At 37.0% G+C, this 14,987-nt stretch overlaps 1 protein-coding gene across 1 annotated transcript in view; it reads right to left on the bottom strand.

Annotated features, from left to right (window-relative positions):
* Positions 1-13,071, bottom strand: part of LOC128665933 (vomeronasal type-2 receptor 26-like) — a 73,757-nt gene extending 60,686 nt beyond the window's left edge. The window contains exon 1 of the mRNA XM_053720213.1: positions 12,415-13,071. Coding sequence (XP_053576188.1) covers positions 12,415-13,071 — 657 coding nt within the window. The remainder of the gene's footprint in view (positions 1-12,414) is intronic.
* Positions 13,072-14,987: the final 1,916 nt, after the last annotated feature.

Below are 14,987 nucleotides of genomic sequence, written 5' to 3'. Positions count from 1 at the left end.
GTTATATAGATTTTCCAATACAATGCATATTTTTTTTATCATTTGGTATAGATTATTAGGGTTGTTTATCACAAATCACCATGACAATGTTACCAAAAAGAGACTGCAGTATTGCAGATGACCCTAATTATCTCATTAACCTATTTCACACCCTATAAGTAGCAAGTGTATTTTTATTATTTTAGGAATTAGCCTGAGGAAACAGCCACATAATGGCTGAGAAACGGGTTGCTTTTAAATAAAGAAAATGTGTTTTTAATATACACTTGCTGGAGTTTTTTGGACATCATTACTTTTGATCCTAGTTTTGCGAGCTATTTCTGTGGAGCAGAAGTGCAGTCAGCTGGGTGGCTGTGAAGTCCCAGTTTGCCTACATTGCACCTGGAGGTGCTTTTCTTTTTGTGTGTTTTATCTATCTTACAAATTGGTCTTATCATACAGTACTAGGCTAGGTTGGACCAATCTATCTTACCAGAAACAGAGCTAGAGAATAACACAGTGGATATCCTTTGGTTTGGATCAGAGCCAGTTATCGTACAGTGAGCTGGACTACTGCTAAAGTTCCAGGTGGATCCACTAGCACCATAGGGTGCATCACATTTGTGAGTACCTGTTCATTTTGTTATATCTTGCCCTTGTGCTGGTGATATTAGGCCATTGTGGCACCTCTGTGTTTTCTCTTTCACAGAACTCAATCGCTTCAGGATTTGACCATCCTCTGACAGAGTGCTGCCTTTAGATTGGAATCTTTTGTCTTATGTCATATGTCTTTTTGCTATTTTGTCATTATAACAATGTATATGCTATTTCTGTGAATTTTGCTCATTAGGATTTGAGGGGCGCCCCTATGGGAGTTTTACATTAGTTTATCTTTTCCTTTTTTTTTCTTTCTAGTTATTCATTTGTACTGTTTTTAGTGCTCCTTTAAGTCTGTTTTTTAAAAGCGTTAGAATTTGAATATTATTGTGCAAACTATGAAATTCAAAAGCATGCAGGTGAAATGCTGTAAGAAGAAATCATTAACCCCTTAACGACATGCGTTGCACGTCTTGCACAAACTGGTCTTTAAAGACCAGCAACGTACCCTGTACGACGTTGGGGATAAAAGCGTCTGGAAGCGATCCTGATCGCTTCCAGCCGCTTACGGCTATTGCAGTGATGCCTCGATATCAAGGCATCCTGCAATAACATTTTTCCCCCATCCGATGCAGAGAGAGCCACTCTGTGGCCATCTCTACACCGGCATCGATGGCCGCAATCGTTGGTGGGTGGGAACCGTCGTGGGAGGCGGGTGGGCGGCCATCGATGGATGACTGAAGAGAGAGGGGGTGGGATCGGGGCCGGGGTTGTCAGGTGGTGCGCACGGGTGCGTGCACGTGCACGGGGGGCGGCAGGCAGGTCGCGTGCATGGGGAGGGAGCGGGTGGGAACCAATACACTACAGAACAATGTGGATCAATAGGTGGGAGAAAGGGGGGGAACAACACAAAATGATAATTGTAAGGGATCTGGGAGGGGGTGGTGGTTGGTCTATGGGGGCGAAGCTACACTACAGAAAAAATAAAAATAAAAAAAATGTATTTTATTCTAAACTGGGTACTGGCAGACAGCTGCCAGTACCCAAGATGGCTCCCAGTAAGGTAGAGGGGGGGGGTTTAGAGAGCTGTTTTGGGGGGATCAGGGAAGTTGGGGGCTGGGGGGGGACCCTATAAAGCAGCATATGTAAATATGCTATAATTTTTTTTATTTTATTTTTTAAATATATATATACCTTTTATTTTAGTACTGGCAGACTTAAGATGGCGGAGACAATTGTGGGATGGGGGAGGAAAGAGAGCTGTTTGGGAGGGATCCTGGGGTGTGATGTGTCAGGTGGGAGGCTGATCTCTACGGTAAAGCTAAAATTAACCCTGCAAGCTCCCTACAAGCTACCTAATTAACCACTGCACTGTTGGGCATAATACATGTGTGGTGCGCAGCGGCATTTAGCGGCCTTATAATTACCAAAAAGCAACACCAAAGCCATATATGTCTGCTATTTCTGAACAAAGGGGATCCCAGAGAAGCATTTACAATCATTTATGCCATACATGCAAAAGTTGCTTGTAAATAATTTCAGTGAGAAACCTAAAGTTTGTGAAAATATTTGTGAAAAAGTGAACATTTTTTTTTATTTGATCACATTTGGCGGTGAAATGGTGGCATGAAATATATCAAAATGGACCTAGATCAATACTTTAGGTTGTCTTCTAAAAAAAAAAATATATACATGTCAATGGATATTCAGGGATTCCTGAAAGATACCAGTGTCCCAATGTAACAAGCGCTAATTTTGAAAAAAAGTGGTTTGGAAATAGCAAAGTGCTACTTGTATTTATTGTCCTATAACTTGCAAAAAAAGCAAAGAACGTTTAAACATTGGGTATTTCTAAACTCAGGACAAACTTTATAAACTATTTAGCATGGGTGTTTTTTGGTGATTGTAAATGTGTAACAGATTTTGGGGGTCAAAGTTAGAAAAAGTGTGTTTTTTTCCTTTTTTTCCTCATATTTTATCATTTTTTTTTATAGTAAATGATATGATATGATAAAAATAATGGTAACTTTAGAAAGTCCATTTAATGGCGAGAAAAATGGTATATAATATGTGTGGGTACAGTAAATGAGTAAGAGGGAAATTACAGCTAGACACAAACACCACAGAAATGTAAAAATAGCCCTGGCCCTTCAGGGAAAGAAATTAAAAAATGGCCTTGTCCTTAAGGGGTTAAAGGGACACTGAACCCAAATTTTTTTCTTTTGCGATTCAGATAGAGCATGCAATTTTAAGCAACTTTCTAATTTACTCCTATTATCAAATTTTCTTCATTATCTTGGTATGTTTATTTGAAAAGCATGAATGTTAGATGCCGGTCCATTTTTGGTGAACAACCTGGGTTGTCCTTGCTGATTGGACAGCACCAACAAGTTCTGTCCATGGTTCTGAACCAAAAATGTGCTGGCTCCTTAGCTTAGATGCCTTCTTTTTCAAATAAAGATAGCAAGAGAACAAAGAAAAATTGATAATAGGAGTAAATTAGAAAGTTGCTTAAAATTGCATGTTCTATCTGAATCATGAAAGAAAAAAATTGGGTCCAGTGTCCCTTTAAATAGATGTGAACCCCCCCTCCCAACAAAAAAACCATGTGTGATTCAGACAGAGCATTCCATTTTAAAAAAAAAAGTTTCCAATTTATTTCTATTATAAATTTGCTTTGTTCCCTTGATATTCTGTGTTGAAGAGATACCAAGATAGGATTCTGGAGTAACAAAACTCTGAGAGAGGGAAAAAGGGGAGAGGGGAAAGCAATACCCTAGAAAAGGATTGCTTGGGGCGAAGAGGTATGCAGGGCGAGGGGGGGCACTACACTACAGAAAAATATTTATTTAAAAAAAAAACTTAATTGAAATACATACATTTATATAAACTGGGTATTGGCAGACACTATTAGAAGGGGGAGAGTTAGAGAGCTGTTTGGGAGGCATCAGGGAGGTGGGAGGGTAAGGGGGGAACCCTATACTGTGGAAAATAAAATTAAAAAAATTATATTAAAAAAAAGCACTAAAAATCCACATTGGCAGACTGTCTGCCAGTACCTAAAATGGTGGTTACCAGTGGGGGCTGATGGAATGAAGAGAACTGTTTAGGAGAGATCAGTTGGGGATCAGAGGGTGGGAGGTGTAAGGTGAGAGGGTAAGCTCTACACTTTAGCTAAACTTAACCTTACAAGCCACCTGATTATCCCCTTAACTGAATTTCAGAAGTGTGTTGTGCAGCTGCAATTAGCAGCCTTCTTAAAACCAAAAAGCAATGGCAAAGCCATGCATGTCTGCTATTTCTGAACAAAAGAGGAAGCTTTTACAAACATTTGTATCATGATTGCACAAGCAGTATGTAAATAATTCCAGTGAGAATCCCAACGTTTTTTTAACATGATCGCATTTTGCAGTGAAATGGTGGCATAAAATATACAAAAAATGGGCCTAGATCAATACCTTGGGTTATCTGCTAAATATATATATATATATATATATATATATATATATATATATATATATATATATATATATATATATATTTTTTTTTTTATTTTTTTTTTTAAATAAAAAAAACAAGGCTCTATTTCAGTTTAAATGAAGTGATGGCAAAAATGCTAAAAATTATCTGGTCTTTTGGGCAAGTTTTTATCTTAAATACCTGGTTCTTAAGAGGTGAAAATAACTACAAAAATAGTAGGACATAAGTAAAGTGTGTGTATGTATATATAAGACTTGAAGAAGTTGATGATCCGACACTATAATTCAATGAAATCCATATCTTTATTGTACAAACTTTAAAAACTTGGAAGAAACAGCAGGTACTGTCATAGGTTTGGCATTAACAGGCGTAGCACTGTCAGGCTTATGCATTTCGGATTGAATCTGTAGTCATAGCCTACAGTGCTAAGTCCAATGCCTGTTTAAAAAACAAAAAAAACCACTTGGAATTGGTTAAAACAAACATCCGCCTTATAATGTTATAACCCAATCAGACAGTGATGCTGCAATACTTGCACAAAAACAGTATCATTGTGTTATTACAATGTGGAAACTGACACAATCAGAACCGTATAGAAACAAAATAAGATTCAAAAATGGAATACAAAAATGAATAAATGAACATGAAAGGAAATGAAGAATATATACAAAGACTAATAACTGTATATCCAGAAGATCAATCAGTAGGACTATCCTATACCATATCTCATTGTTTAAGAGGTATATAGACAATTTATTATTTATTTGGACTGGAGATCAGACCAGTATTCCTTTGTTCGGCGATTATCTTAACAACAATGAGATTGGATTGAGATTTACCTATGTATGGAGCCCCAAGTGTATCAATTTCCTGGATCTAACACTGATAGGTACAGACAAGGGAACCATTGAGTCTACCATTTATCGAAAGCCCATTTCTGGGAATTCATTGCTGCTGGGTACTAGCTGCTATCCCAGACATGTGCTTTTCGCAGTTGCGAAAGGGGAATTTACTAGACTCAAAAGAAATTGCACTAATCCCACAAATTTTTCTACTGAATTGATAGATCTTGTTAGGAGATTGAAGGCTAGGAAATATCCTTTAAAGCAAGTAAACAAAGCCAGAGCACAGGTTGATAAACTTACGAAGGACAATTTATTATTGACCAAGATTGGGGATACCAAACCCTTTGATGGTGTAACTTTTGTCACTACACATAGTGCCCAATATCCAAAGATCTGTAGCATTGTACGAATTTTTTTTTCCATATTGACAGCTGAGGATAAGTTGGTTGATACAGTCAAAAAAAGGGCTAAGGGCTCCATTTTAGCCCCTACCCAGCTCAAATCTGAAAAGCACCCTAGTGGTTCATGGTTGAAACCTACCGGGATGTATAAATGTGGACACCGTAAGAGCAAATCGTGTGAATATGTGAAAGTTACTAAAAGTTTCTCAAGCACTGTTACCAGCAAGAGTTACCTCATAGGTGCCTGCATGAACTGTACCTCCGATTATGTCATCTACCTTATAGAATGCACTCAATGTGAGGTACAGAATGTTGGACTCACCTTGATGGATGTAAATACAAGGTTAAGAGAACATCTCTCTTCCTTCGATATCAGAAGGTCAACAACACCTTTAGTAAATAATTTTGGTGTTTTTCATAAGGGTAATCTAACCAGTTTTAACTGGTGTGCTATTGAAAAAGTAAATAGACCTAAGGGGGGTGGTAACATTGACCAACTATTGGCAAAAAAAGAAGCTTTTTGGATTTTCACATTGGGCACACGAGTGCCCAATGGATTAAATTCCAAATATGATATCATGAATCATTGGGAGTAGTAGTCAATTTTGATATTCTTGTGGATATCTTGACTATCTTTGACGCTCCTCCTTCTTCAACATTTCCCATTATTTATTTAGTTAGCCATTTCTGAGTTATTTATCTTTATTATAGTGAATTAAACACACTCAGTTTGGTGATTGTTTATACATCTACCATTGTATCGTTTAGTGCAGCATGTGATGTTCAACATATGACTAGGTACCACTCATGCATATATATATATATATATATATCTTAATCAAGGCGTATTTTCATGAAACAAGGTTTATGTTATGAAAAGCTAGATTTGCAATTTCTAGCACAGTGAGTAGATAGTTGTTTATGTTGTCATTTAGTGGATATACTTAGCTTGACATGCCTAAATGATAATTAATGGTTAATCATTATGGTATATTATAGTCCTGCTGATTGCTCTTCTGGATATACAGTTATTATTTTTTGTATATATTCTTCATTTCCTTTTATGTTCATTCATTCATTTTTGTATTCCATTTTTTAATCTTATTTTGTTTCTATACAGTTCTGATTGTGTCAATTTCCACATTGTAATAACACAATGATACTGTTTTTGTGCAAGTATTGCAGCATTATTTGTATCTGATTGTAGACTGACTTTTTAAGGCGTGTAATATTGATCACTGTCTGATTGGGTTATAACATTAAGGCGGATGTTTGTTTTAACCAATTACAAGTGTTTGTTTTTTAAACAGGCATTGGGCTTAGCACTGTAGGCTATGACTACGGATTCAATCCAAAATGCGTAAGCCTGACAGTGCTAAGCCTGTTAATGCCAAACCTATGACAGTACCTGCTGTTTCTTCCAAGTTTTTAAAGTTTGTACAATAAAGATATGGATTTTATTGAATTATAGTGTCGGGTCATCAACTTCTTCAAGTCTTCCTATTCTAGTAGCTATCCGGACACTTTCAGCTGCAATCGTAGTGGTGTTCTGGAGCAGGTGATGGGCGCATAGCATTGGCCAGAGGGTAGGTCACGTGACTGTGACGTAGGAGGTAACCGAAGAACACCGAAGACACACCGGAGACATCCTGTGAGCTGCACGGTTATGAAGTGAGAGGGACGCTGTTACCCGGTTGGTGAGTTCTATTGGTCACTCGATGTGATTTCATTATAGTGGCGGTAGTGAGTTACCTCTGTTCCCCTCATTTGTGAGGCCTTTCTCATCATTAATTGTGCACATCTTGTGCTACGGAACAGAGACAGGGCAAATTGTTATACTTCACTGGGTTTTATTATTCTAATATTTGTATATATATATAACCTGATGCAAAGGTGCGAATGTAGATTGAAAGAAAAGGAATACAAGAAGACGACATGATTTCACAATTTTGTAATCTGGAACAGGACAGACTAGATGTTTGCTTATAGACATTAAAGGATGAGCTCTTAGTAAGAATGGAATTGTTCAGTAACTTTAAGATGGAACAGAATAGGCCCTTTAAGGGACAATAAACTTAAAAAAATCATGTTATATAATTCTGCACATAGTGCAGAATTATGTAACCTTATCTTAGCGACAGCTTTAAAAATCAAAAGATTTGAGAGATTTTGTTTTTCAAAGGTGCACTCACCTGGTCTCCTCTCCAGGCTCTTCTGATCAGGTCTTCTTTTTCAAAAGTGGTTGGCGGGCGCACAGCGTGCCAATCTCGCTATTGAACTAAATGTCGCTCGCTTCAGCTACCAGACCAGATCGGGAGTGAGGTACATTTAGTTCAATAGCAAGACAGCGTGCCCGCGAATCACTTTTGAAATAGAAGACCTGATCATAAGAGCCTGGAGAGGAGACCAGGTGAGTGCAACTTTGAGAACTAAAATCTCTCAAATCTTTTGATTTTTAAAGCTGTCGCTAAGACAACGTTACATAATTCTGAACTATGTGCAGAATGATATAACATTATTTTTTAAGTTTACTATCCCTTTAATCATAGGTGAGTAACTTATAGACAGAACAGGAGATGACACACTAATATGCAAAAGCTCTCCACTCTGATAAAATTATCATCAGTACTGGGAGGTTCCGTATAACATTTTTAGTAAAGCAAATTTTAGCTTGAGAGTTGTTTCTTTAACTATGCATTATTCTGGATATGAAGATACCTAGATAAAGTACAATGCAATGTTCAAAAAAAGCCTCCAGTGATTTTGCATTGTTTCTCTCTATGCACACGAGGTTTTGATCATCAGTGATAAACTGTCTACCATACAAAATAAAAATGAAAAAGTCTTGTTTGACACTGGATACGTTTCAAGTTTCACATCCTTTTCTATCAGGATAATAATAAGCAGAATTTGTGTTTTGAAACAAAGAAAACCAGCTTACATTTGAAAAGATAAAACTGAAACAGTTTAAAAATGCTTAGAGAATAAGATAAGACCTGTGACTGACCTTCAGACACACCCAAGGAATGCGCTTGTTCAGCCCACAACAAATAGGAATATAAAGCACATTTTGCATTTTGTACTTGTTATTTAGCTTCATATTTTGAAATAACATTATATATAAAATATAATTTTACTAGCTCTTACAGAAGGAAAGACATTACTTTCACGTGAGCAATTTTGCTATGCTTAAAAGAATTGCATTTTAAAAGCCTCTTCAATCTATATGCATCAGCATGTGTGAGGTCTGAATGTGTCTGTGAGATTCATTTAATTTAAATTCATATCATTCTCAACTCTTACATTTCATTACATCTGCATTAAGTAACATTTGTTTTCATTAATCTGTTTTTAAATTATCTTATTAGTATATATTAATTTACTGTATAATCTCTATCACCGAGATTACTAGTTTTGCGGTAATAGGGGTGCATTGCTAACGAGCAGTTTTTTCTCACCGCTCACTTAAGACAATGCTGGTATTAGAGGATTTTTTTAAACCCGGTGTTAGCTGCAGAAAAGTGAGTGTAGAGCAAAATTTAGCTCCACATCTCACCTCAATACCAGCTTTGCTTACGGTAGCGGTGAGCTGGTAAAAGGTGCTCGTGCACGATTTCCCCCTAGGAATCAATAGGGCAGAATCGACTGAAAACATGAACCCAGAGTCTAAACACCCCTAATCTTACACTTATTAACCACTAATCTGCTGCCCCCGACATCACCGGCACCTGCATAATATTATTAACCCCTAATCTGCCGCTCCGGACACCACCGCCACCTACATTATCCCTATGAATCCCTAATCTGCTGCCCCCAACATCGCCGACACCTACTTTTTATTTATTAACCCCTACTCTGCCGCCCCCAATGTCGCCTCCACCTAACTACACTTATTAACCCCTAATCTGCCGCCGACAATGTCGCCGCCACTATAATAAATTTATTAACCACTAAACCTAAGTCTAACCCTAAACCCACCAAATATAATTTAAAATAATCTAAAAAAAATTACTACAATTAAATAAATAATTACTATTTAAAACTAAATACTTACCTATAAAATAAACCCTAAGCTAGCTACAATATAACTAATAGTTACATTGTATCTATCTTAGGTTTTATTTTTATTTTACAGGCAACTTTGTATTTACTAGGTACAATAGTTATTAAATAGTTATTAACTATTTAATAACTTCCTAGTTAAAATAAGTACAAATTGACCTGTAAAATAAACCCTAACCTAAGCTACAATTACACCTAACACTACACTATCATTAAATAAATGAACTAAATTAACTACAATTAATTACAATTAAATTAAATAAAGTACGGAAAAAACACTAAATTACAGAAAAAAGAAAATAATTACAAGAATTTTAAACTAATTACACCTAATCTAATCCCCCTAATAAAATAAAAAAGCCCCCAAAAATAATAAAAATCCCTACCCTATACTAAATTACAAATAGCCCTTAAAAGGGCTTTTAGCGGGGCATTTGCCCTAAGTAATCAGCTATTTTACCTGTAAAAAAATGCAATCCCCCCCAACATTAAAACCCACCACCCACACCCAACCCTACTCTAAAACCCACCCAATGCCCCCTTAATAAAACCTAACACTAACCCCTTGAAGATCACCTTACCATGAGACGTCTTCACCCAGCCCGGCACAAGTGGTCCTCCAGAGGGGCAGAAGTCTTCATCCAATACGGGCAGAAGAGGACCTCCAGATGGGCAGAAGTCTTCATCCAGGCGGCATCTTCTATCTTTATCCATCCGGAGTGGGTCCATCTTGAAGCCAGCCGACGTGGAGCATCCATCCAGTTCGAAGACTACACGACGAATGTCGGTTCCTTTAAATGACTTCATCCAAGATGGCGTCCCTTGAATTCCGATTGGCTGATTCTATCAGCCAATCGGAATTAAGGTAGGAAAAATCCTATTGGCTGATCCAATCAGCCAATAGGATTGAGCTTGCATTCTATTGGCTGATTGGAACAGCCAATAGAATGCAAGCTAAATCCTATTGGCTGATTGGATCAGCCAATAGGATTAAACTTCAATCCTATTGGCCTGAATCCTATCAGCCAATCGAAATTCAAGGGACGCCATCTTGGATGACGTCATTTAAAGGAACCGTCATTCGTCGTATAATCGTCGGTCTGGATGGATGCTCCACATCGGCTGGCTTCAAGATGGACCCGCCCTACCACGGATGGATGACGATAGAAGATGCCGCCTGGATGAAGACTTCTGCCCATCTGGAGGTCCTCTTCTGCCCGGATCGGATAAAGACTTCTGGAGGACCACTTGTGCCCGGCTGGGTGAAGACGTCTCATGGTAGGGTGATCTTCAAGGGGTTAGTGTTAGGTTTTATTAAGGGGGGATTGGGTGGGTTTTAGAATAGGGTTGGGTGTGTGGGTGGTGGGTTTTAATGTTGGGGGGGTATTGTATTTTTTTTTACAGGTAAAAGAGCTGATTACTTTGGGGCAATGTCCCGCAAAAATCCCTTTTAAGGGCTATTTGCAATTTAGTATAGGGTAGGGATTTTTATTATTTTAGGGGGCTTTTTTATTTTATTAGGGGGATTAGATCAGGTGTAATTAGTTTAAAAGTTTTGTAATTATTTTATTTTTTTCTGTAATTTAGTATTTTTTTTCGTACTTTAGTTTATTTTATTTAATTGTAATTAATTGTAGGTAATTTAGTAAATTTATTTAATTTTAGTGTAGTGTTAGGTGTTAGTGTAACTTAGGTTAGGTTTTATTTTACAGGTAAATTTGTCTTTATTTTAACTAGGTAGTTATTAAATAGTTAATAACTATTTAATAACTATTCTACCTAGTTAAAATAAATACAAACTTGCCTGTAAAATAAAAATAAACCCTAAGCTAGCTACTATGTAACTATTAGTTATATTGTAGCTATCTTAGGGTTTATTTAATTGTAGTAATTTTATTTAGTTTTATTTAAATTATATTTAATTTAGGGAGGTTAGACTTAGGGTTAGACTTCGGTTTAGGGGTTAATAAATTTAATATAGTAGCGGCGACATTGGGGGCGGCAGATTAGGGGTTAATAAATTTAGGTAGGTGTCGGCGATGTTAGGGACAGCAGATTAGGGGTTAATAAAATGCAACTAGTGTTTGCGAGGTGGGAGTGTGGCGGTTTAGGGGTTAATATATTTATTAAAGTGGCGGCGATGTCCAGTCGGCAGATTAGGGGTTAAAAAATGTATTTAAGTGTTTGAGATGTGGGTGGGGGGCTCGGTTCAGGGGTTAATAGGTAATTTATGGGTGTTAGTGTACTTTATAGCACTTTAGTTAAGAGTTTTATGTTACGACGTTAGCCCATAAAACTCTTAACTACTGACTTTTAAATGCGGTAGGAGTCTTGACAGGAGAAGCTGTACCGCTCACTTTTTACAAGACTCGTAATACTGGCGTTAGGCAAATCCTATTGAAAATATAGGATACGCAATTTATGTAAAAGGATTTGCGGTAAGCTCTAGTCGCGGAATAAAAGGGAGCGGTACACCTGTACCTGCCAGACTCGTAATACCAGCAGGCGTTAAAAAGCAGCGTTGGGACCTCTCAATGCTGCTTTTTAAGGCTAACACAAGACTTGTAATCTAGCCATATTTTTGCCTGTTTCTAAGCCCCCTGCAGGCCGCCTTTTTTCTCAGTGTTTTTTATTAGCTTTTTAAATCTTGCACAGCAGACTAACAGTGCTATTTCATGTGTTCCATAAAGATAAAGTTGTGCTCACTGCTGGAGATAATGATAATGTTTATACATGAACCAGCATTGATTGGCTAAAATGAAAGATTGAAAAAGCAATGAGATAAGGGACAGTATGCAGGGGCTTAGATACAGGTAATCATAGAGGTAAAAAATATATTAATATAACAGTGTTGCTTACGTTAAAGTGGGAAATGGGTAATACAGGGGTTATCTATCTTTTTCAACAATAACAATTCTCAAGTAGACTGTTCCTTTTTATTTAAGTGTTATGGACTCTAGTCTATTTATTATAAATAAATTTAATATTTAGCTTTTGTGAAGTTAATTAAGAACTATGTTTTATTCCATAATCTTTATTATTTAACTTACCTCCCAATGTTTAATGTCTCTTGTGTCTTTGCTTGTCTGGGTTTTATTATGATACATATTATGCAAGGCATAGGCCAACGCATACACTGCAATGTAAATATTGTAGCTATTAGCAGAAATGTCAGTTAAAATACTATGATCTGGCAAATCCTTTATTGTCTCATTATCTTTACACCTATTTTCATGATGATTTGTTGTCCACAGACAATTGAAGAGTTCCCACCATATAAAATGAATAAATATATCATTTGGGTAAATGTCAGGGTTTACTCCAGACAGGGTATCTTCCAAACCTGGAATTTCTTTTTGATGAAGTGTTAAGGCCAAACTACCATTAAATTGATTAAAATTAAGAAAATCATAGTGAAATCCAGCTGAAACATCCCATTGAGTAGAAATAATCCATACTTTGGATTTTTGGATTGGAAACATGAACAGTGCTATCTGTAAAGTGAGAACATAGTCTTGATCACCATAGACAATAACAACATTGGCAGAGGAGGTTTCCAAATTTTTGATCATTTCTTTTTTATGATTATAACTTGATGCTGTTTGGTAAGGAAGAAATTCCAAAAAGGCAACACAAGCACCAATTTCCATGAGTTCATGCTCTAGCACCTGGCTGGCCTTTAGTCCAGCCTCATCATTTGAAACCATGATACCAACCCATGTCCAGCCAAAATATTTTATTATTTTTATCATTGCCAAGAATTGTAAAAAATCATTGGGGACTGTCCGGTAGAAAGAAGGAAATTGCACTTTATCACTTAAAGCTGGATCCAAAGTTGCATAGCTTATCTAAAATATAATTGCTTAGGTTAGATTTTATGATTATTTATTTAAATAATATTATATACCTGTAGAATCCCCCCCCCCCCCCCCACACACACACACCAAAATTAATTTGTAATAGTTTGCTGTGTAAAAATATTATGTGCAGCCTGGGTGAAGTTTAGAGCAAAAATCTTCCAAAGCATATAAAAAACTGATAAACTAAAAAAAAAAGAAAAACAAATAACAAAACAGACATTTGATATGCTATCCAAGAAAATTTGTTCCAGGGGTTTTAACATACATGGAAGAACAACACGCATGAGCAAAATCAAATTTAAAAATGGTAGCTAAATCATTCAGATTTAATGTTGACTGAAGAACGTGGTCAGTTGAAGCATTTTTAACACTTTCACATTACTATCATTTTATGATGTGTAGATAAACTAAATATGCTTAGATTGGAGATGTATTATTTTTTCTACAAAACATAAAAAGATGATGTATATCTAATTTATTGTTATATCTACCTTGTGTCTGTGAAAGGAAATGTAAAATGGTAATAATACAATCTAGTTGTTTCTTCTATGTTTTACTTACCAGGCTTCCTGATGATTCCCCCTCTATTTTTGCAACTGCTTGAAGCCATATAATGTTCAACTTGGATACAGAGTTGCATAACATTTCTGCCAACACGTTGTATACAATGGCTCAGATTCAAGAAAATCTTGTTGTGAATGTATAAGCTAACGGGGAAAAAGAACTTAAATTGCAAGTTGTGAGTCACTCTTCATTATAATCAATTGAGTATTGTCTATCTTGTAATCATTCACCTATTGACACACAGGGACCGATTTATCATATGTCTGGCAGACATGATCCTCTGTAGCTATCATGTCTGCCAGACATCGATACAATGCCAACAGCATACACTGTCACCATTTATCATTGCACAAGCAGTGCTGGTGAACTGCTTGTGCAATGCTGCCCCTGCAGATTTGCGGCCGTGGGTGTTTATGAACCCATTTGTATGCGATGGGGCAGATTGCTCTCGGCCACTTTAGAGGCGGCAGACAAGTTAAGGAGCAGTGGTCTTAAGACGGCTGCTTCTTAACTCCTGTTTCCGGCGAGCCTGAAGGCTCACACGGAAACAGGGGTATACGGCCCCATTCGGGCTGTGAAAAATTGGCCCCATAGATCATATTAAATCTAGTGGGACCATTTTGTGTATTCTGTGCCTTGTTCTTTTCTTCAGGTGTAGCTCTTTTTCTCCTGCACACCTCTTCAGTGACCTGTTCCTCATTTACTTACTCCTAATTCTAGCATTTATTTCCCTTGCTAGTATGAAGAAAACTCTAACAAAGTCTTTGGCTTTTTTGAACATTAAATTGTTATTTAGATGTATCTCCACATCCAGGAACCACAAGATAAACAGCTCTCAAGCTAACAATTCCATTTCAAAAAATATTTGAGGGACCCTTGTAGAACTGGCAAGACTTGATAGATTATCTCAACAGAGTGGACAACTTGAGATCATTTCCTGCTTCCCTCATTCCGACTCTGAAAAATATTTGAAACGTTGACTTGTCTGACCACAAAACATGATTCCACTGTGGTACTGTCCATTTCAGATGAGACAGAGCACAGAGAAGTCGGTGGCACTTCTGGACAGCGTGTATGTATGGCTTCTGCTTTGCATAGTAAAGCCTTAACTTGCATCTCTGGATGCAGCTGCGAATGGTGTTGACTTACAAAGGTTTACCAAAGTATTCCTGAGCCCATATCAGGATATCCATTACAGA

The sequence above is a fragment of the Bombina bombina genome, chromosome 1 (genome assembly GCF_027579735.1).
Source record: "Bombina bombina isolate aBomBom1 chromosome 1, aBomBom1.pri, whole genome shotgun sequence".
Lineage (NCBI taxonomy): Eukaryota > Metazoa > Chordata > Amphibia > Anura > Bombinatoridae > Bombina > Bombina bombina.
This window is presented reverse-complemented; position numbering and strand designations above follow the sequence as displayed.